The 21,407-nt window shown below is 44.9% G+C and overlaps 1 protein-coding gene across 1 annotated transcript; it reads right to left on the bottom strand.

Moving 5' to 3' along the window:
• Positions 1 to 602: 602 nt before the first annotated feature.
• On the bottom strand, positions 603 to 20,768 carry LOC120876638 (eukaryotic translation initiation factor 3 subunit C). The gene is made up of 21 exons (XM_040258609.1): positions 20,666 to 20,768; positions 20,399 to 20,529; positions 18,908 to 18,973; positions 18,612 to 18,801; positions 18,085 to 18,210; positions 17,839 to 17,893; positions 17,097 to 17,203; positions 16,575 to 16,702; positions 9,596 to 9,755; positions 9,372 to 9,475; positions 8,800 to 8,941; positions 8,509 to 8,634; positions 8,284 to 8,377; positions 7,162 to 7,352; positions 6,692 to 6,916; positions 2,727 to 3,090; positions 1,464 to 1,623; positions 1,314 to 1,379; positions 1,138 to 1,225; positions 880 to 1,042; positions 603 to 781 (listed from the first exon to the last, which is right to left on the bottom strand). Exons 2-21 carry the CDS (start codon positions 20,497 to 20,499, stop codon positions 699 to 701), a joined length of 2,739 nt encoding a protein of 912 aa, XP_040114543.1. The 5' UTR covers positions 20,500 to 20,529; positions 20,666 to 20,768; the 3' UTR covers positions 603 to 698.
• Positions 20,769 to 21,407: the final 639 nt, after the last annotated feature.

The raw sequence follows: 21,407 nt of genomic DNA on the forward strand, positions 1-21,407 counted from the left end.
ACAGATTTAGACTAACTCTCCCATTTCCCTGCCTTGTGACCCACCACCCATCCACCTGAAATGTTCATTACTATTGCCTCCATTATGCTGTCCCTGCCGTTTATGCCCCACTGTGCTGTGCTGTGCTTAGTTGCTCAGTCGTGTCTGACTGTTTGTGATCCTATGAACTGTAGCCTGCCAGGCTCCTCTGTCCATGGGGATTCTCCAGGCAAGAATTATGGATTGGGTCACCATGCCCTCCTCCAGGGGATCTTCCCAACCCAGGGATTGAACCCAGGTCTCCCGCACTGCAGACGGATTCTTTACTGAGCCACCAGGGAAGCCCCTTTATGGCCCATAATCACATCTTATTCAATACTTCCACCACCTTGAAAAAAAACAAACTAAACCCTGTTATAACTTATGTTTTTACAATTTTTTGCCAAATGTCAAAGAGTAGCAAGCTCATGAAGTCAGAAATATGCCCAAGTCTTCCCTGAATCCTAAGCCCTGTGCCTGTCACGTGATAGAAACTTAGAAACATAATTAGCAAATAAATGCATCTAAATGCATCTAACACATGTGCCAACCTCTGGCAACATGCAGACAACCAGGAACAGCAATAACTCTAGACAGACCTTTAATGACAGACCTCTAATGCAGTGTGGTTGGACCTAAAGGGTGAATGGTCTAGGGCACTGGGGACAGAAGTCAAGCCATCAGTAGGCCGTCTGAGACTGTTGCTGGCGATAGCCACCTCGGCGCATGTAGCCCTCATTTTTCCGGTAGCCGTCTTTCTGGTCTGCAGGAGAGAGATAGGGAGGGGAGGTGGTGAGAGCCAATGGAGGGGCAGGAAGGGGGCCAAGATCCTGAGAGCGAACAGGGGGTGGGAGCACTCACCTCGGAAGTAGCCACCATAGGTACCCTGCTTGTGGTCAAACACCCGCTCGTTGTTCTCCACCAGGCTGCCCAGCTTCTCGGCCAGCTGCAGGGCCAGGTTCTGCTGGGCTGTGGGCTCCGTGCGGTGCATCACCACGGTCTGTGTCGGCTGGTCTAGGGAGGCCTGACAGGAGGGAGGCAGAGCAAGGGTCAGATCAGTCTCCTCCATGCCGAACTCTCCATGACACCACCTGCCCTGGTGCCACCCCTGGCTCTCACCATCAGCTCTTCATTAATGATCATCTTGCTGATGATGGAGTGAACCGTGGGCAGGTCCAGCTCAAACATGTCGGACAGTGTCTCCATGCTGGGGAGAAAGAAGGCCCAGAGCAGGGAGCGATGAGAACCCGTGACCACAACCTGGGGCTCCTGTGTCTCCCCAGGGCCCATCCTACCTGATGGAGTCATAGACACTGCTATAGGTGAACAGGTAGGTCCGCAGTGACTCCTCCTGGATCTTCCTGCAGGGAGAAGGAAGAAAAAGGGGAGACTGTCAGAGAGAAGACCAACCGGTCTTTTCCCCCCATCAGGATCTCACGGCTCACCTAACCAGCATGGTTCTGACTTTGTCGGCCTCCGGGAAAAGGTCCCACACTTTGCCATTCATCTTCTCATTGATGATAAAACTGTGGCAGGTCTTCCAGTCGCCCATCTTCATGGCCTTAGAGGCAGCAACCACATGTTCCCTCATGGACTCAGGGGGGCCTGAAAGATTGGGAATGAGGCAGGAACTAGGGAAACTTGGGACAAGGGCTCCTGTATCCATAAGCACTGTTTAAGGAGGAACCCAGGCCAGGAGAGCCAACAGCCAGACTGAGACTCTCCCTGCTCTCGGTTAAGTAGCCATGAGACTGTACAAGTCACTTAGTATCAGAATAAATTTATTTAGACTAAATTAGTCCATGACGTGCCTCAGGGGATTGGTCAGTTCTCTGAAAATGTTGAAAAATTGCTGTGTGAACCCTTATGTACCTTTTCCTAGGAAAGGATCCATAGATTTCATCAGATTCTTACAAGATTCACTAACCTAAAAACAAGTCCAACATCTCAATTGTTCTCTACTTTTGGTTTCACTGCAGGCAGTAGTAGAGAGGCGGGGAATGAACCAAGAAGCCCTAAGAGATGCTGTACACACAGATTTTCACTGGAAATTTTCCAATTAGAAAAAAAACAAAGCACCACTCCAGAGCGCAAACAAAATTTGCCTCAAGTGCATGTGCACTTAATATGACCACACACATATCGGCAGAGGGCAAATGTGTAAGGGGGTGTGGCTATGGGCGGTAAGCCTGGCTCATTCACCAAGTCCTTCCATGCACCAGCCTCACAGGAAGGACGCAATTCAAATTCTTTTCCCAGTGAAATCGCAAAAACCTCTGGACTGGGTGACTGGATCTTTCAAAGGAATCAAAGGAGCCAATGCTAGACTCTTAACGCCCTGGGTCTAGTTAATTAGCTGAAAAACATGCATGAAAGAAGAAAATGTCAGAGAGACACATATCAGCTGTGTTTACCCTGGGTAAAGTCACTTAACTTTTGTGCCTCGGTTTCTTAATCAGGAAAAAGGGGGTCAAAATAGCATCTACATCATAGGGTTAATACTAATGAAAAAAATTATTATTTATAAAACATCTAGCATCAAGCAGTACCATGTAAATCTACACTAATTTAAAAATATTGTTGGCATCAGGTCACAGGAATTTTAAATATCCTGAGGGAAAGTTACTCCCTTTAGCATCTCAATCCTCTGATCACAAGTAGTGAAGGAACAAACGAGCAGAGTCTGCTGCGCCAGAGCCCCCACTCACCCAGCAAGGGCTGCCGCTCGCCCACCCGCAGCTGGTGATGGAACTGCTTGCTGATCATGCGTCGGCGGGCGTCGCTCTCGTGGGCGGCCATGTAGGGGATCTCCAGGAGCATGGCCGACACCAGGTAAACACACTCCAGCAGCTCCAGGTTTATGTGCAGGTGGAAGGGCACCTGCCGGCGCCGCTCCACCTTCTCCTGCTCCTGGTTGCGCTCCTGCAGGCTGCGCAGCAGCAGGCCCTGGCCCAGAAGCTCCTTGGCCCGGCCGCTTGACTGGATGTCCAGCAGGGCGTTGTGCGCATCCTTGGTCAGGCCTTGGCGGAAGGCACAGATGCCCAGCTGCACCATGGTGCGGTTGTACAGGATCTAGGAGTGAAGGGCAACGCGCTCAGAGGTGACGGCCACAAGGCAACTGTCACACATACAACAGACATCAAGGATTGTGCTGTGGGCTAGGACAGACAGCAAAACAGACCAAGTCCTCCCCTTCCATGGAGTTTACACTCTAGAAATAGGGGTGTGGAGGACAAAATAGCCATAATACACAGGTGGTGATTCATGCTAAGGAGAAAAATGAAGCAGAGGCGTTAAGAAGGGAATTTGTGTGGTGGTAGCAGCGGTGGGAACTCGCAATTTTATGTAGGATAACTAGGGAAGGCCTCATTTTGAAGGTGATGTTAAAAATAAAGACCTAAGAGAAAAAGAGCAAGTCATGCCAGTATCTGGGGGAAGAAGAATATTTTAGAAAGAAGGAAAAGTAAATGCAAAGGCCCTGTGGAAGAACTGTGCCAAACATATTCAAGGAACACGGAGTTCCATATGGCTAGAGCTGGTAAAAGATGTGATCAGAAACTGGGCAAGTACAAGACCTTGTAAGCCACGTTGAAGATTTTAAGATGATAAACTACCAGAAAGTTTTGAGCAAATAAAGTGATATAATTTGACTTTATTAACAGGATTACCCTGGCTGCTGTATTAAGAACAGCCTGAGGAGATATAAGGGCAGAAGCAGAAAGAGAGACCAGGAAGCTAACAGTGGCTTACACCAGAGGGCAGGAGTGGCAGTGACAGTAAGTGATCAGATATGGATTTTCAACACAAATGCCTCGGGACTCAGATGTGGAATATGAGAGAAAAACAAGAATCAAGGATGACTCACAAGGTTTCTGGCTTAGGCAATTGGAAAGATAGACTTGTCAATAATTAAGATAGGGACTATTGTAGGCAATATAAGTACAGATTTTGGCAGGGGAGGAAAGACCAACAAAAATATAAACATCAATATCAGTCATGAACTTAAATACAAACAGCCTTAAAAAACACTAGCAAGCAGAATCCAGCAATATATAAAAGAGATAATACAGCAAGACCGAGTAGGATATATCTCAGGAAAGAAAGGCTGGTATAAAAATCTAAATCATGGTTATTTACCATATAGACAGAATAATGGCGAAATAACTGTGCATTATTTCAACAGATACAGGAAAAGATTTTAACAAAATTCAATACCTATTAAGGACAAACATTCCCAGCCAGCTAGGACCAGAAGAGAATTTCATCAATCTGAGAAAGTCTATCTACAAAAATACTGCAGCTAACATTATTTTAAATGTTGAGATGTTCACTGCTTCCTTGCTAAGACTGGGAACAAGGCAAGATGGCTGCTTTCACTTCTATTCAGCACTAAGTATTAGATATTTGAATCATTATAATATGGTAAAAAAGAAATTAAAAACAAAGAAGTCATAAAGACTGGTGCAGTAATAAAACTGTTCCCATGTGCAGATAACATGATTCAGTAAAAAATTCTTAAGTAATCTATAAAATACTAGACCCAATACTGTTGCCCTTCAGTGTCCATGGGGGATGGTTCCTGGATCCCCCCCGACACCAAAATCTGCAGATGCTCAAGTCTCTTACATGAAATGATAGAGTATGGACTACAGCCCGCCAGGCTCCTCTGTCCATGGGATTTTTTTCAGGCAAGAATACTGGAGTGGGTTGTCATTTCCTCCTCCAGGGGATTTTCCCTACCGAGGGATCGAACCCATTGTCTCTTGCATTGGCAAGTGGATTCTTTACTACTGAGCCACCTGGGAAATCCATATACATGGTACATCCTCTGAAATAATTTAAATCATCTCTAGATTACTTATAACAACTAATACAATTATAAGTGCTTTGTAAATATTACCAGTTAAGGCAAATTCTGGTTTTTTGGAACTTTCTGGATTTCCCGCTACAATGTCTTCAACCTGCAGTTGCTTGAATCCTTGAATATAGAGGGCTAGACTAAAAGTGGGAGAAGGCAATGGCATGCACAGAGGAGCCTGGTAGGCTGCAGTCCCTGGGATCGCGAAGAAGCAGACATGACTGAGCGACTTCACTTTCACGCATTAGAGAAGGAAGTGGCAACCCACTCCAGTATTCTTGCCTGGAGAATCCCAGGGACAGGGGAGGCTGGTGGGCTGCTGTCTGTGGGGTCATACAGAGTCAGACACAACTGAAGTGACTTAGTAGTAGCAGCAGCAGCAGACTAAAAGTGAATTTAACAAAATGGCAGGATCCAAGGCCAAACGTAAAAAAATTAGCTGTATTTTTAAATACCTGTAGTTAACAACGAAAAAATGAAATTAAGAGCGGTTTGTTTCCTGGTGGTCCAGTGGTTAAGTGCTTGCACTGCCATGGCCCAGGTTTAATCCTTGGTTGGGGAAGTGAGATCCCACAAGCCAGCCAAAATAAAATTTTAAATTAAAAATTACATTTATAAAAGCATCAAAAATCATATAATTCTCAGGAATAATTTTTTTAAGGATGTGTAGTATCTACGCAGTGAAAACCACAAGACACTGCAGACAAGTTGTAGAAATTAAATGAAGAGATAACATGTCAGATTGAAAGGTTCAAACTTGAACAAAGTCAGAGGAGTCATATGGCTTGACTTCAAAGACTTACTCTAAAAGAACAGCAATCAAGACAGTATGGGACTGGCATAAGGAAAGACAAAAAGATGAAGAAATGGAATAGAATAAAGAGTCCCAAAATACACCTACGAGAGCATGTAGTTTTTCATATGGTTTTCCAAAAGCACCAAACCAATACAATGGGGAAAGAATACAGTCTGACCCTGACTTCACACCATTTGCAAAAATCATAGATCTAAATGTGAAAGCTAAAACCATACGAACTTCCAAAAAATGAAAAAAGAATATCTTTATGAATTACAAGTAAGCAAAGGTTTCTTTAGACAGAATTTCCAAAATAATAACCATAAGAGAAAAAACTGATATTTTGACTACGTACATTCAAAACACATGGTTAAAAAAGTGAACAGGAAAACTACAGACTGGAAAAAATATCTGGAAAATATTTATCTGACAAAGGACTTCCTACAACTCAGTAAGATGAACAATCCTTAAAAAAAGGGACGGAGGAGTTGACAAGACATTTTATGAAAGTAACATATAAGGCCAATAACCTTAAAAAGTAGTCAATTTCAATAGTTATCAGGGAAATACAAACTGATACGAGATGCCATTAGACAACAACTATTATGGCCAAAACTGAAAAGACCAACAACACTAAATATTGACAAAGTTTTCAGCTGCTAAGTCATTTCCGACTCTTTGCAACCCCATGGACTGCAACCCTCCAGGCTCCTTTGTCCACTGGATTCTCCAGGCAAAAATACTAGAATGGGTTGCCATTTCCTGATGGGATCTTCCCAACCTAGGGACCAAACCCCTTTCTCCTGCACTGGCATGCGGACTCTTTACCACTGGGCCACGTGGGAAGCCGCGTGCAGGAGAACCAAAGAATGCTGCCACCTGGGAAGAACCAAGTGTCTCCCTGTCTGCATCAGCCAGACAAGAGGCTAATCTGACTGAGCCACCCTGCCTGAACAGAGAGAGAGGACAGGGGCCCAGCCTGGTCTTCCCAGGGCCAGAGCACCTCCTTGCCATCTTACCTGGACTGGTGGGTCTGCATGCTGAATGTTGTCCTGCAAGTGGCTCATGAGCATAAGGTCCCGGGCCTGGTACCAGCGGGAGTGCAGGGCATGATGGTAGATATGGCAGAGGATGGCGCACGTGCGGATTCGGTCTGTGCGGTCCTTGGCATAGATGTACTTGCACAGTCTCTCCATCAGCACAGCTGAATCCTCACCCTCATTTTCGGCCTGATCTTGCTCAGACTGGAGGGGTGGGGGTGGGGAGATATTGTTGGAGGAGGAGAAGAGGCAAAGATGGTGCTTCTAAATGGCTCTGGCTTCAGCAACCAAAGATGAGACTCCATCCTGCCTCATCCTAGTCCCTCATGGTTTCTGTCGCTGCTCCAGCTGACAGTCCCCAGGGAACAGGAGATTGGGTCAAGTCCCAACAGAGGCGCAGAACCAATGGACACACTCCCTGCCCTCTGACATGGCGGCCGAGCACTCACCTTTGAGGAGCCCTCAGGCGGGGTAAGCTGCCGCTGGTGGGCCTTGTAATCAAACTTGTAGTAGGTGTGGAGGATGCGCCTCAGGTAGACGCGGCAGATCTCCTCAGTGGTGCCCTTCTCCTCCAGGTAGCGCTGCACACGCTCAATGATGGCGCACACCTGGGCCTCATCCTTCAGGTGCTCCACGTACTCTGGCAGGGAGAGCACCCACCCTCCGCTTAGCCAGGCACCCAGGCCTCCCCAACCATACGTCCCTCATCAATAATGACCTCTGTTTTCTGTACCCATCAGAAAAGTCTGCCCACTGTGCACTCAAAACACCATTCTCTCCTGGGACATGTTAAGCTCACTTTCCAAGGCTTCTGTCTGCTAACTCCTCCCAATTAACTCCTCATCCTCCTCATTCGGCTCTCCCCTCAAATGGGCCCTACCTACCTTCTTCAAGCATTATTTCAAGCCGGCCACCACCTGTGTCATCCTGTTACAGGTCCTGATCTGAATTTTTACAGTATCTATAACTGACTGGTTCATTTTAAAAATTTATTTATTGGGCTGTTCCGGGTCTTAGTTGTGGTATGTGGAATCTAGTTCCCTGATAATTTAAACCCAGAACTCCTATATTGAGAGTGCAGAATCTTAGCCACTGAACCACCAGGGAAGTCCCTTGTTCATTTTTTTTGGTAGAACCGCCTTTCTTTAGCACCGAAATGTAAGCTTCACGAGCATGAAAGCCACAGGCTTTCTCATTCGTAGTTACACAGTTTACTTGGTGGGCATGGGTGGACACTCACATTTTACCATGTAAACGTCCTATATTTCTTCATCCTAGAGCCTAAGGCACGCAAGCCAAACAAGTCAAGTGGACAGAAATCATATCCCAATAGTTCTCAAGGTTGCAGACAGCATCACCAGTTAGGAACATGTTAGCAATGCAAAATCTGACACCTCATCCAGACCTACTGAATCACAAGCTGTGGGAGTGGGGTCCAGTATCTTAAAGAGGCCCTGTGGTGTGAATGCTGGAGTAAGGAAGGGCTGGCTTCCCAAACACTCTAAGTACAATCCTTCGTTTTAACCCCTGTACTTTTCCTCCCACTGATGCCCATGCCTTCTCAGGCTCACCTTGGGAGTGAGGATCAGTGTTCTGCATTATTTTGGTAAATTCTTCATCCATTCGTTCCACCAGAGTTAAGATGCAGCCCCGGACACGCAGTGGCTGAAGAGAAGGCAAAGGAAGAAATAAATTAGTCCAGATTCCAGTCCTAGCTTTTAACCCTTCTGTCTCCGACGGGCCTTCCCAAAACAGACAACACACACTTCCAGTTAGCTGCCAAATCCCCTCTCTACCTGGTCTGCGTTATGCAGGTTCTCACTCTCTTCCAGAATGTTCTCTCCAACAAAGATGTTAGGGTTTGCAAACAGGATGTCCATCAGCTCATTGATGCAGTCCAGACACTTCTGCCACATCTCAGGCTGCCAAGAGAAGGCAGTCGAGGTGTGCAGGTGGAACAAGCAGATGCCTCCCACGCGCCTTTCCCCAGGAATCCAGGGGCCTTCCTCAGCCACTGAGTCCTGAGACACGAGGCCCCTTCCCACGACCCACCAGCTCCACCCTGGGACGCTCGGTATCACTCTTACCTTCATGTACGTGGCCAGGTTGGGGTTGTAGTCATAAAGAGAGGCGATGATGTTGAACTTGATCTTGACGATGACGCCCTCTCCTAGGTTGTTTTCAGAGGCAATCTGAACCAGCAGCTGCAGCAGCTCAATCTGGGCTGCACTGTAGAGGGGAGAGAATCGGATGAGGAGGAGAAGACACATTAAAAAGCCTCACCTTGTCCTCTTCAGATAAGCAAGGCAACCTTATTTCCAACACCCACCCCCGGCCTCACCACCTGTACACTTGCTTCTCCTTCATAAATTTCAAACAGAAATAGGAACAGTGCAAACTAGCATCCTCTTTAGTCACGGAACAACTAAAGAAGGTGAGCATTACCCCCATTTTACAAATGGGGAAACAGCCCCCAAGGTTAAGTGACTGATTTAAGGTCAAAGGGAACCCAACTAGCAGACAATGGACCAGGAGTATTCCAACTACTTCATTCCTTCTACTAAAGAGCACTATTTCCCCACCAACCTCCACCTCCATTATCTCAAGAGAAAATGAGTTTTCACCCTGTAATCACAAAGCCCAGTCCCACAAATCTTACCGATCAGTTCCTTTCTTGCCTCGTGCCTGTAGGATCTCATTCAGTTTCTTGATGACAACAGCGTGGGTGATCTCAGTTCCCTTGGCAAACATTTTTGGCTTCTCCTAGATAACACACATTATCATGAGCAGGCTGCCTTAACTTTTCTCCCGAATCCGACCTGGACAGCACCCATATGCTCTCTCAGACCGGTTCCCCATTCATTTTAGTTCTAAAATCCTCACCTTAACGAGGGGCACGCCACCTCGGACTCTCTCCCACTCGCCACCCTCATTGTCTTCCTCCTCCTCATCCGGGCGCCTGGATTTCCTGTCGTGCTTCTTCTTGGCTTTGTCCTCCCGTTTCTTCTCAGCCGCCTTCTTGTCCTCCTCTGTGGTGGGGGCCCTGCAAAGAGACACAGGAGAAGATGAAAGATCAGCCCCCTCTCCACTTCTGAGGCATTTCCCTGCCACGAACTTCTTTTTCTCCACCTAAACCTGGGTCCAAGTTACACTCTATAAGAATGACCTATGGTTAACTATAACCATCACCACAGTAAGGGCTACTAAGCAGCTCCATCTGTCAGGCTACTAGCCAAGGTTCATACCACACTAAGAAACTCTTATGAAGGGAAAGGTTTGGCCTGGTTTAAGAATACAGAGATACTAACTAGGCTACCACAGATACAGAAACAGCCTGTCATGCTGCTTCACAACTGAGCTCGGAGGTTTCCCAAAAAATCCATAAGCAACACAGTTGTTCTCTGGTACTAGTTGCTCTGTCCAGACTAGGTTTTTATAGGTAACCGGCTAATCAGTTTAAAATCAGTGCTTAGGGAAAAAAAGTGCAAACTTTTTTTTGCTGTTCCCAGACTGGCTGCTCTCCCCCAACCTTTCTTTCCTCTCTTATGACAAATGATTAATAAAAAATACTGAATTTTAAAAACAAAACTGCTCAATACAACAAAATGTACCGCCGCCTCAAAGAGAGAAAGAATACTGGCTACCTCGAAGTAGGTTTAACCGACTTGACACCTGAAACTATCTCCAGACTTTAATACTTACAATAAACCAAATACTTATAATAAGATATTAAATTTTAGTACGTATAATAAGCTAAATGACAGGGACAAATTATTTCAAACTTTATACATTTAAACATTTACAAATAATTTTATTTTAAATGCTTAGAAGATTGGACTACATTTTAGTCATAGTTTATGAATTTTCCAGTTGGATTAAAACTTTCCCTTGGCCAAAAAAATTATGCTATAAGTTTTTTTTTTTTTTTCTGCCATGCTGCACTGCTTGTAGTATCACGGTTCCCCAAAAGGCCCTGAACCTGGGCCATGGCAGTCAGAGTGCTAAATCCCAACCATCTGACCAGCAGGAACTCCCTGTGCCTTAACTCTAAAAGCTCACTGGTTTTCCTTCTGTACTATTGCAATATTCTCTAATAAAAATTCATTTCATAGGTAAAATCCTTTGCAAATATGCAAAGCATGTTCATTAAGCTGAAACTGTTTGGTCTGCATCATCCATACCCAAAGCTCTGAGATCAAAAGACCTGTGCGTGCGCCTGAGTACTGTCACTTCAGTCATGTCCAACTCTTTATAACCCTATGGACCACAGCCCACCAGGCTCCTCTGTCCATGGCATTCTCCAGGCAAGAATACTGGGATGGGTTGCCGCACCCTCCTCCAGGGGATCTTCCAGAGAAGCCATGTCCCTTACATCTCCTGCAGTGACAGGGGGATTCTTTACCACAATGGGCCACCTGGGAAGCCCAGAACCTAATGCTACTTAAAAATCAATGCTGTCTATACTTAAAAAAGAATTTAATCTTCCTTGGCCTAAAGTTTTACTCTAAACCCTCAAGATACTGTGATTCACACATCAAAAACATGATGAACTCTCACCCTATGAAATTCTAACTGAAAGACCTAAAATTTGACTTGACCTCTCCTCTATGGCAGAGTATACCTTGGTATATTCAAATCTTGTTAGAAATGATCAGAAAACTAACATTTCTGCTCTCAGGTATATATTCAACACAAACAAGCTACTTTTCTAGGACATTACCAGATACACCTCTACCTAAATACACAACTAAGAAATTGAGATGGTTAGGTAGCAACACCAACTCAATGGACATGAATTTGAGCAAATGCTGGGAGATAATGTAGAATGGGAAGCCTGGTGTGCTGCAGTCCATGGGGCTGCAAAGAGTAGAACATGACTTAGCGAATAAACAACAAAACTACACTGAAAAGGACCATTCCATACCCTCTTTACCACAACTCTTATCTAGAACCACTAAACATACACATACTAGATTTCCTCAGTTTGTACTTAAGAATTCTACCCCAACAACAAATTCAGAAACACAAACACGTGATTTATAATTTACCTGCAGAATGGTCCAAAATAACAAATAATTTAAAATTTTAGCCCCAAACTAAAAAATTCTTTAAGTAAGAATTAACCCTAAATAGGGAATTCCCTGACAATCCAGCGGTTAGGACTCTGAACTTATACTGTTCAGTGCACGGGTTTGATCCCTGGCTGGGGAACTAAGATTCCCCCAAGCCATGTGTCTCAGCTAAAAATTTTTAAAAAAGAAAAAGAATCCAAAACAAAACTGACTTCAAATACTGGTCAGTCAAGGTTAATAAATAAAGATGTGCAGTAAATAACAATTTATTGTACCTGGATAAATATTTTGGGGAAAATCAATTAAGAAAACAGCCACTTGATTAAAAGTTCACTCAACTGATTCTTAATGACATTCTCCTAGACAGACTTAGCCTGATTAGAAAATTAAACAGACTAAAGATCCTAAATGTTTATTATATCTGTGACTGTCCTCGTATTTTTTGCCCAAACCCACTACCTAATATCCAGGTGCTTTAATGTTGCTAGACAACCTTATTACCCTTATTACATCAAAGAGACGGAAGCTCTTGAGATTAAACCTGTTTATATGTTTGTTTTGACCCAAAGATGAAAGCTGAGACATTTTTATGAGGGAAAGGGTATAGACTGGCTTAATATGGAGATGTTGAAAAAGGATGCTGGCAGACATTATAGGGGACAGCCTGTCATGTTTCTAGATAATCCATTAAGAACTGAAATCAACCCTGGCTGGCTTAGCTAGCTAATGAGTTTACACACACACAAATGTGCAAACAAAATTCAATATTCCCACTGCTGTCTGTGGTTTTTCCCTTCTTTGTTCCTCTTTCTTATATAAATTCTCTTTTGTCCTCGCTTGGAAATCAATCTTAAAAATTGGTCTACCTCATTATACAAGTAAAACAGTGTATCTGAATTATCCTTTAACACTACAAAACCAAAAGCTCTTAATGTCAATAAGGCCTCTGAGGATTCGATAGTTAACCGGACCACTAACGATGAAATTTTATATAAATCTAATCTTAAATTTTTTTTCGGGGGGGGGCGGTTCTGGGGAGAGATAAGGTATACAAAGTAAACTTTCATAGGTTAAAAAAAAAAATGTATCCAGGGTAATCTCTAAAGTGAAAAATTAATAAAGACAATTAATCTTAAAAAAAAAAGTGGGGGGGCCTTCCCTATAGCTCAGTTGTTAAAGAATCTGCCTGCAAAGCAGGAGACCCTGGTTTGATTCCTGGGTCAGGAAGATTCACTGGAAAAGGGAAAGGCTACCCACTCCAGTATTCTGGCCTGGAAAATGCCATGGACTGTATAGTCCTTGGGGATGCAACGAGTTGGACATGACTGAGAGGCTTCCACTTCACAATCTTAAAAATAATTATTCTGAAAAATAATTTGAAAAGTCAAACCTCTCTTGGTTTTCGTTGAGGATTTTTAAATTTAAATTTCATGAAAGATACTGGTTTGTAGCTTTCTTTTCTTGTGATATCCTAAGTTTAACTTTAGAGTCCAACTTGTCTCCTCAGTCCAACTTGCCTCCTGTTTGCCTTTGTGCAGCACACAGGTGAAGTGCACACTGACACACACTGACCCAAACAGTGGAGACGTCAATACCCAATTACTGAAAGACAAACCCATAAAGGAGATACAAAAGCTATGAACCAATAATAAGGGTGACAGTTTTATAGGATGTCAACAGGCATGAAAGATGAGTTCCACAGTAAAGCAAACTTAAGAGATGGTTAATAAAACAAAGTTAAGCGGATTGAATTTGCTTAACTGATGCATGGTTGGAAATCTTCTGAGAAAGGAATGTGATACTGTGGTATAATAAGAAATATTTATTTGGTCTTTGTCCTCAGTTCCTGGCACAGAGCTCCTAAAACTCTTGGAATTTCCCAAGCAATAGGATCATCTTTTGTTCTAATGAGGCTTTGGCAGGCTTCGAGAAAGGTTTCAGGATGGAGGCTGGTTGCCAGAAAGACCCAGGCATGAACAGAGGGTTGGAACTTACAGCCCCACCTTCTGACCACTGGGGAACAGGAGAGGGACTGGAAATGAAGCCCAGGATTAATGGTCAACCATTTAAGCAATCATGGTCATATAATGATGCCTCCATAAAAATCCCTGCATGACAGTCTGGATGGAGACATTCCTGGCTGGTGAACCACGGAGGTGCTAGGAGGATGGTGTGCTCAGAGAGGACATCAAAGCTCCATGCCCCTTCTCCCATATCCTGCCCTATGCAGTGCTTCCATTTGGAGGTTTCTGAGTTGTATCCTTTATAACAAGCTGGTAACAGTAAGTAAAGACCTTGATGCTGGGAAAGATTGAAGGCAAAAGGAGAAGAGGACAGCAGAGGATGAGACGGTTGGATAGCATCACCGACTCAACGAACATGAACTTGAGCAAACTCTGGAGATAGTAGAGGACAGGGAAGACTAGAGAGCTGCAGTCCATTGGGTTGCAAAGAGTCAGACATGACTTAGCGACTGAATAAACAAAAACAACAGTTAAGTAAAGTGCTTTCCTGAGTTCTCTGGGTTGATCTAGCAAATTATTGAACCTGAGGAAGGGGCTGTGAGAATTCTCTGAATTTAAAACTGGTTGGCCAGAAGTATAGGAGTCAAACTTGGAACTTAACAACTGGCATCTAAAGTGGTGGCAGTCTTGTGGGGTCTGTGCTAACTTTGGGGAGTTAGTGCCAGAACTGAATTGACTACTGAAAACTCACCTGGTGTCCAGACAGTTGGAGAACTAACTGGTATGAGAAAAAAACTGACACATATTGGTGTCACAAGTGTTGGAAATTAAAAAAAAAACACAAAGAGATATACCACACTCTTGAACCTGACCACAGCTGCTCCCTGGAGCACACAATGAAAAATGTTTCTCAGTAAAATGGCTATGTCAAGATCCTTGCAATGTCACAGAACTCACACACCGGAAGCAACATAACTCCAACTTTTGAAAGCAGAAAAGCAACACTTAGAGCATCAGTATTCCTGCCAGTTATCACTGAGCTTGATACCTGACTTCTGTAGACTACACAGGGATAGGTATCACCTTGAATTCAAAGGAGGAAGCAGAAGGATCGAAGAAGGCTAAGTGACTCATCCAAGTTGACAATAATAGGGCTTCCCTGGTGGCTCAGAGGTTAAAGCGTCTGCCTCCAATGCGGGAGACCCGGGTTTGATCCCTGGGTCGGGAAGATCCTCTGGAGAAGGAAATGGCAATCCACTCCAGTATTCTTGCCTGGAGAATCCCATGGACGGAGAAGCCTAGTAGGTTACAGTCCAAGGGGTCGCAAAGAGTCGGACACGACTAAGCGACTTCACCTTTCACCAAGTAGAATGGGCTAAGATCAGAATTCAAATCAGACTCCTCTCCCATTCTGTAACGGTACTAGTAAAATTCAGGAAGGCCTGCTACAGTCTACATGCTATATACTAAGTTCTCAGGAAGAGAGACAAGAGAAGCAACTATCACTGAAGACTCACCAACCCCAGTCCTGGGCTGCGGGGTTGTATCTCTCTCCTGTATTCTTACAAGCATCCTTAAGACAGGGTCAAGTACCACCCCATTTTACAAATAAGAAAACTGAAGACTGGAAATATTAAATAGCTTATCCAATATTACAGTTATTAAGGGGCTTCCCTGGTAGTTCAGAGGTAAAGAATCTGCCTGCCAAGCAAGAGACACAAGTTCAATCCCTGGAAAAGATAATGGCAACCCACTCTAGTATTCTTGCCTGGAGAATCGCCATGGACAGAGAAGCCTGGCAGGTTACAGTCTGTAAGGCTGCAAGAGTTGGATATGACTTAGCAAGTAAACAACAATCATCATCAAAGAAAGATAAAACACTCAGTCCACAGGCAGCGAGTATCGCTGCGGTTAAATATCTGGACACTGGAGCCTTCAAATCCATCTGCAAGACACATTAGCTTCATAACCTTAGCCAACTAACATACTTGACTTTGAGATCCCTCTGTTGGCCTCTACAACCTCAAAGGACTTCACAGGGAGAGGCAATATAGGGGCAAGGGAATAAGAGGTACAAACTACTTTGTTTTTGTGGCGCAGTCACTATGTCCGACTGTGACCCCAAGGACTGTAGCATGCTAGGCTCCCCTGTCCTCCACTATCTCCTGGAGTTTGCTGACATTCCAGTGAGTTGGTGATGCTCTCTAACCATCTCATCCTCTGCTGCCCAGGTACAAAATAAGCTACAAGGACATACTGTATAACACCAGGAACAGAGCAAATATTGTATACTCTATAAAGGGAGCATAACTTTTAAAAATTATGGATCACTGGATTTCCCTCCTGATCTAGTAGTTAAGAATCTACCTGCCAATGCAGGGACATGGATTCAATCCCTGGTCTGGGAAGATTCCACAAGCTGCAGGGCAACTAAGCCTGTGCACCACAACTACTGAGCCAGCACGTGCCTAGAGACCATGCTCTGCAACAAGAGAAGCCATCGCAATCAGAAGCCCACGCTGCAACTAGAGAGTAGACCCTGCTCGCCAGAACTAGAGAAAGCTAATGAGCAACGAAGACCCAGTGCAGTCAAAAATAAACTTTTTTTAAAAAATTAGGTATCATTGTATTGTACACCTGTAACTTATATACTATACAGCAACTATACTTCAATAAAACATGTTTTACTGTAAAAATAAATAAAAATTAAAACTGAAATGGAAAATAAATAAATGGAACTCCAGAAAAGGAGTAACAAGTTTCAAGATGACTTTAAAGGCTTCCTGTCCTTTCCCCTGTAGCCAGAAGTACCACTACTTTTCTTACTTTTTAAGGAATCTTGAGGCCAGCACAGTCTGTTTCCCTTCTTCCTCTTCTGAGTCTGAATCAGAAGATGTGGAACTTGTATCCCAAGCTTCTGAATCTTCTGAATCTTCTGAGTCCTCATCTTCATCCTTAAAAGAAAAAAAGATCGGAAGAAAGACAATGGGAAGACTGACTGGTGTTATCTCTGCTCTCCCTGCTGACCCGTGCTCTAAAGATTCTTCGGAGCAGAATGAGTGGTTGAATCAGGACATTGAGAGCTAGATTGGTCCACCAAGACCCAAAGAGAAGTGGTGACCTGCTCCAGGGACACATAGCTCCCCAGAGGCAGAGCTGGGACCAGAATCTAGTTCTCCTGATTCCAAGTAACTCTGTGCTCTAATCGAAAAGGAAACCTGTTCTGAGACCATACTCGGCTAATCCCCACCCCTCTGAACTCTAGGTCCCTGAGAATCTATTCTCCCTAGAGATCCAAGCATGGTCCACAGCAAGCAAACCACCCCTTAGTGTAACCCTGGCTCTAACCTCCTTTTTAAGGAACTTTCGACTCTCCCCAGAAGGGGCTTCTGATTTCTTCTTTAAAAAAGCTGCAGCAGTGACTCCATCATCATCCTCATCCTCATCTGAAGAGCCTGGTAGGGAAGGGGAGAGAGGAAAAAAACAGAATGGGGAAGAGGTGAATGGCAACCAAGACAATAAGCCAAGGAAACCCCAAATTTTAGATCTCCTTGTGCTTTGTGCTCAATCGCATTAGACTTTTGGCGACCCCATGGACTGCAGCCAGGCAGGCGCCTCTGTCCATGGGATTTCCCAGGCAAGAACACTAGAGTTGGTTGCCATTTCCTTCTCCATCGGATCTTCCCACCTAGGGATTGAACCCGAATCTCCTGCACTGCAAAAAGATTCTTACTGCTCAGCCACCGGGATAGTCCTTTTGACCTCCTACTGCTGCTGCTGCTGCTGTGTCGCTTCAGTCGTGTCCGACTCTGTGTGACCCCCATAGACAGCAGCCCACCAGGCTCCCCCGTCCCTGTGATTCTCCAGGCAAGAACACTGGAGGGGGTTGCCACTGCCTTCTCCAATGCATGAAAGTGAAAAGTGAAAGTGAAGTCGCTCAGTCATGTCTGACTCTCAGAGACCCCATGGACTGTAGCCTACCAGGCTCCTCCGCCCATGGGATTTTCCAGGCAAGAGTACTGGAGTGGGTTGCCATTGCCTTCTCCGTTTGACCTCCTAACCAACTGCAATTAAGGGTTTTCTCACTCACCTTCTGAATCCTCCTCGTTCTTCTCAGCATCTTCATCTGCAGACTGCTCAGGGTTCTTGACAGAAGGAAATGAGAAAATTAAGGATGCCTGCCAGCCACTACTCCATCCCACCCTCTCCACTCCACAGAGCTGTCATCACGACTCCTTCCCCAGTCACACACTTCAGATGTGCAAATGCTTTTCTCGTCTCAGTCATGGGGGTCACTGTCCCCACAGTTTAAAAAGTCTCCCTTTAGCTCCCCCACCTGCTTGTAATTTGTAATATGAGACTCAAAATCTCGGTTGTATTTTCGGATCTTCTGGCGCAGAGTGCTCAGGGCCTTGGCATTATTCTTGTTCATCTTCTTCTTCCCTTCTTTATCTTCCCATAGCTGAAGGAAAGAACAGGGAAGAAAAAGAGAATGAAGATCTGAGATTAAGTAGTCTTCTCTCAACTTCAGGCCTCACACTGTTGAGTCTTGCTATCTACATTCACATGTACTACTTAATAATGGCACATATTAACTTATGTTGCTTAACGACCCTTTATGTATGTATTGCTGTGAAAAGTACAAAACCACAAGTAAAAAAGTAATACAAGAATAAGTACGATTAAAACTCTTAGCCTAAAAAAGTCCCTCTCCTTGCTTCACCCCCCCTATTTCTTACGTTCTGGGAAACACAGTATTTGGCAAACAACTCGAGAGGAGTCATGATCTTTGGACATGGGTTAGGACAAAGTTCCAGGTCCACAGTCTCCTCCTGGATCCCCCAGCAACCACAGGAATCATACCTCATTAAGATAGTCCTCCAGGTCAGCTAGGATCCGGATATAGAAGCGGGGGACACCTTCCTTGTCCACAATGCTCTTAGCCTTCCCATATGCTTTTCCCAGGAGCTCAAACTCTTCTAGGCACTTGGTGACATCCCGAATCTTCATGGCATTACGGATGGTCCGGATGAGATTGGTCAGTTCCTCAAACCTGGTTTGAGAGCCCAATACCACATTGGACATGCCCACCATCACCAACCATAAAACCCAACACTGCCCCAGAGACTCCCCATCACCCAGCCTCCCCATGGCCTCACCTTTTATCCTTGGCGCTTCGGACAACTCTCTTGGTATCTTCTTCATCCTCACTCAGCAACAATGGCCTATTTGAAATGAACAGAGACTATTAACTTCTGTTCCTAACTCCACTCTTTCCAAATTCTCTCTCTTTTCCTCTTCCAACAGGGCAGGTGGAAGTGAATAACTTAGGCCCACTCCTACCACACCCATCTTGTTTTACTCTTTCTCTTCATGGCCTCATCATATAGAACTCAATCTTCTTAGCTTACTTCAAGTGAGGGTGTTTGTCAAATGGTCTAACTCATACAAGGATGAGGATGACTGTCTCCATCCTCAAACAAACAAACAAAGGTGCTTATTTACTGTGTCAAAAAAATTATGTGAAGACACAGGTCACTAAGAATTACTAAAAGTCAAGAGAAAAGGTATCTTACCTAGAATGAATGGAAAAGGTGGTACCTGAACTAGGTCCTGGAAAGCAATGCTTCCCACAGTGGGAGAGGACAAGGAAAGAGCCTCAATGGCTCTGACACCTCCATTTCTAGTTATTTTTCTAAAATAATTAAAAACCAGACCACAGACAGAATTCAGCTGGTAACAGTATCTCTTTTCTTTCCATCGTATTAATTTTTCCAATTATTTCCTATTTTATAACAAGTAATGTGATTTTCCACTTGTGACACAGACATGGAACTATATTCATAGGGATATATATAGATTCTTTTTCTTCATCTTTAAAAATGAGTTTTATGCTGAAACAAGACTCTGAAGTGGTAATGTATATATATTCTTAAGCACAGGTATATGACAAAAATAACGAAGGTGGCATGTATGATGGAAGTTTGAGGAACAACATTTCAATGTTTCAAAGGGAGAAAAAAATGTTAGTTTGCAGAGATGGGAGAAGAGTATTTAAGTGGAGGTAAACAACAGGAGGGGGGATTCTCTGGTGGCTCAGAGGTAAAGAATCTGCCAGCTAATGCAGGAGATACAGGTTCCATCCCTGGGGTGGGAAGATCCCTGGAGAAGGAAATGGCAACCCACTCCAGTATTCTTGCCTGGAGAATCCCATGGACAAGAGGAGCCCAGTGGGCTAAAGTCCATGGGGTGGCAAAGAGTCCCGACAGGACTTAGCAACTAAACAACAACACAACAGGAAAATACTAATAGACGTTTAAGAACCTCAGAGTCACATCAAGGAACTCCCAAACATCAAGCAAGTATTTGGGGTTTCTTTCTGATGCAACAGATTTAGCCAGCGGGAAATCTCTTCTCGTAACTCTATCCTTTGCCTGACGGGAGGATTCCCACAGTTCACAGCACCCTAAGCTTTACGATCTTCCCCCCAGCAGTGCTTCAGTCCCTTAAACTCTCAACATCCTTAGAACCCGCTCTCACCGCCTCCACTTCCATTCTCCTTTTCTCTCGCGTATACGAGGCCTTCCACAGCCTGCTGAATCTCCGACCCCCCACCCCGAGTGATCTCCATGGCCTAGGCCCTCACTCACTGTTTGCCGTAGTTACCCCCGACAGGTTTAGTGACGAGTTCCTCCCCGGACAGGGACGACTCAGACTCACTGTCCGAACCCGTGGTAAAAAACCGCGACATGGCGACGGCGCTGAGCGGCTGCGGCCGGACCTGTGGGAGAGACGGAAAGTCACGGGCTCCGAGAAGGGGACGGGGCCGCCATCTCCAGACCCCTACCCTTACCGTCCCCGCACATACGCTAACCCGGCTCCCCCTTTCCGAAGCACGAGGCCCATAATGTACGTACCAGCCGAGCTCCCAAGTCACACTGCTTAACCAAAGCAGCGGAAACGCGGCGAGAAGGTGGGACTTACGTCACTTCCGGGAGTCGGCGGCGAACTACATTGTGTGACTACAACTCCCAGTGGCCCTCGCGCCACGCAGGCCCTGAAGTAATTTTGGCCAAACAGGCGTTCTAGAGATTCCCGGATCCTACAGCGTATCAGTACACTCATTTAGTTGTGTCCGACTCTTTGCGACCCCAGGGACTGCGGCATGCCAGGCTTCCATGTCCATCACCAACTCCAGGAGCTTGCTCAAACTCATGTCCATCGAGTCGGTGATGCCATCCAACCATCTCATCCTCTGTCGTCCCCTTCTCCTCCTGCCTTCAGTTTTTCCCAGAATCAGGGTCTTTTCCAATGAGTCAGCTCTTCGCATCAAGTGGCCAAAGTATTGGAGTTTCAGCTTCAGCCATCAGTCCTTCCAGTGAATATTCAGGACTGATTTCCTTTAGGATTGACTGGGTGGATCTCCTTGCAGTCCAAGGGACTCTCAAGAGTCTTCTCCAACACCACAGTTCAAAAGCATTAATTCTTCAGCATTCAGCTTTCCTTATGGTCCAACTCTCACATCCATACATGATGACTGACTGGAAAAACCATAGCTTTGACCAAATAGACCTTTGTCAGCAAAGTAATGTCTCTGCTTTTTAATATGCTGTCTAAGTTGGTCACAGCTTTTCTTCCAAGGAGCGAGCATCTTTTAAT

Source organism: Oryx dammah, unplaced genomic scaffold (genome assembly GCF_014754425.2).
Source record: "Oryx dammah isolate SB20612 unplaced genomic scaffold, SCBI_Odam_1.1 HiC_scaffold_2, whole genome shotgun sequence".
NCBI lineage: Eukaryota > Metazoa > Chordata > Mammalia > Artiodactyla > Bovidae > Oryx > Oryx dammah.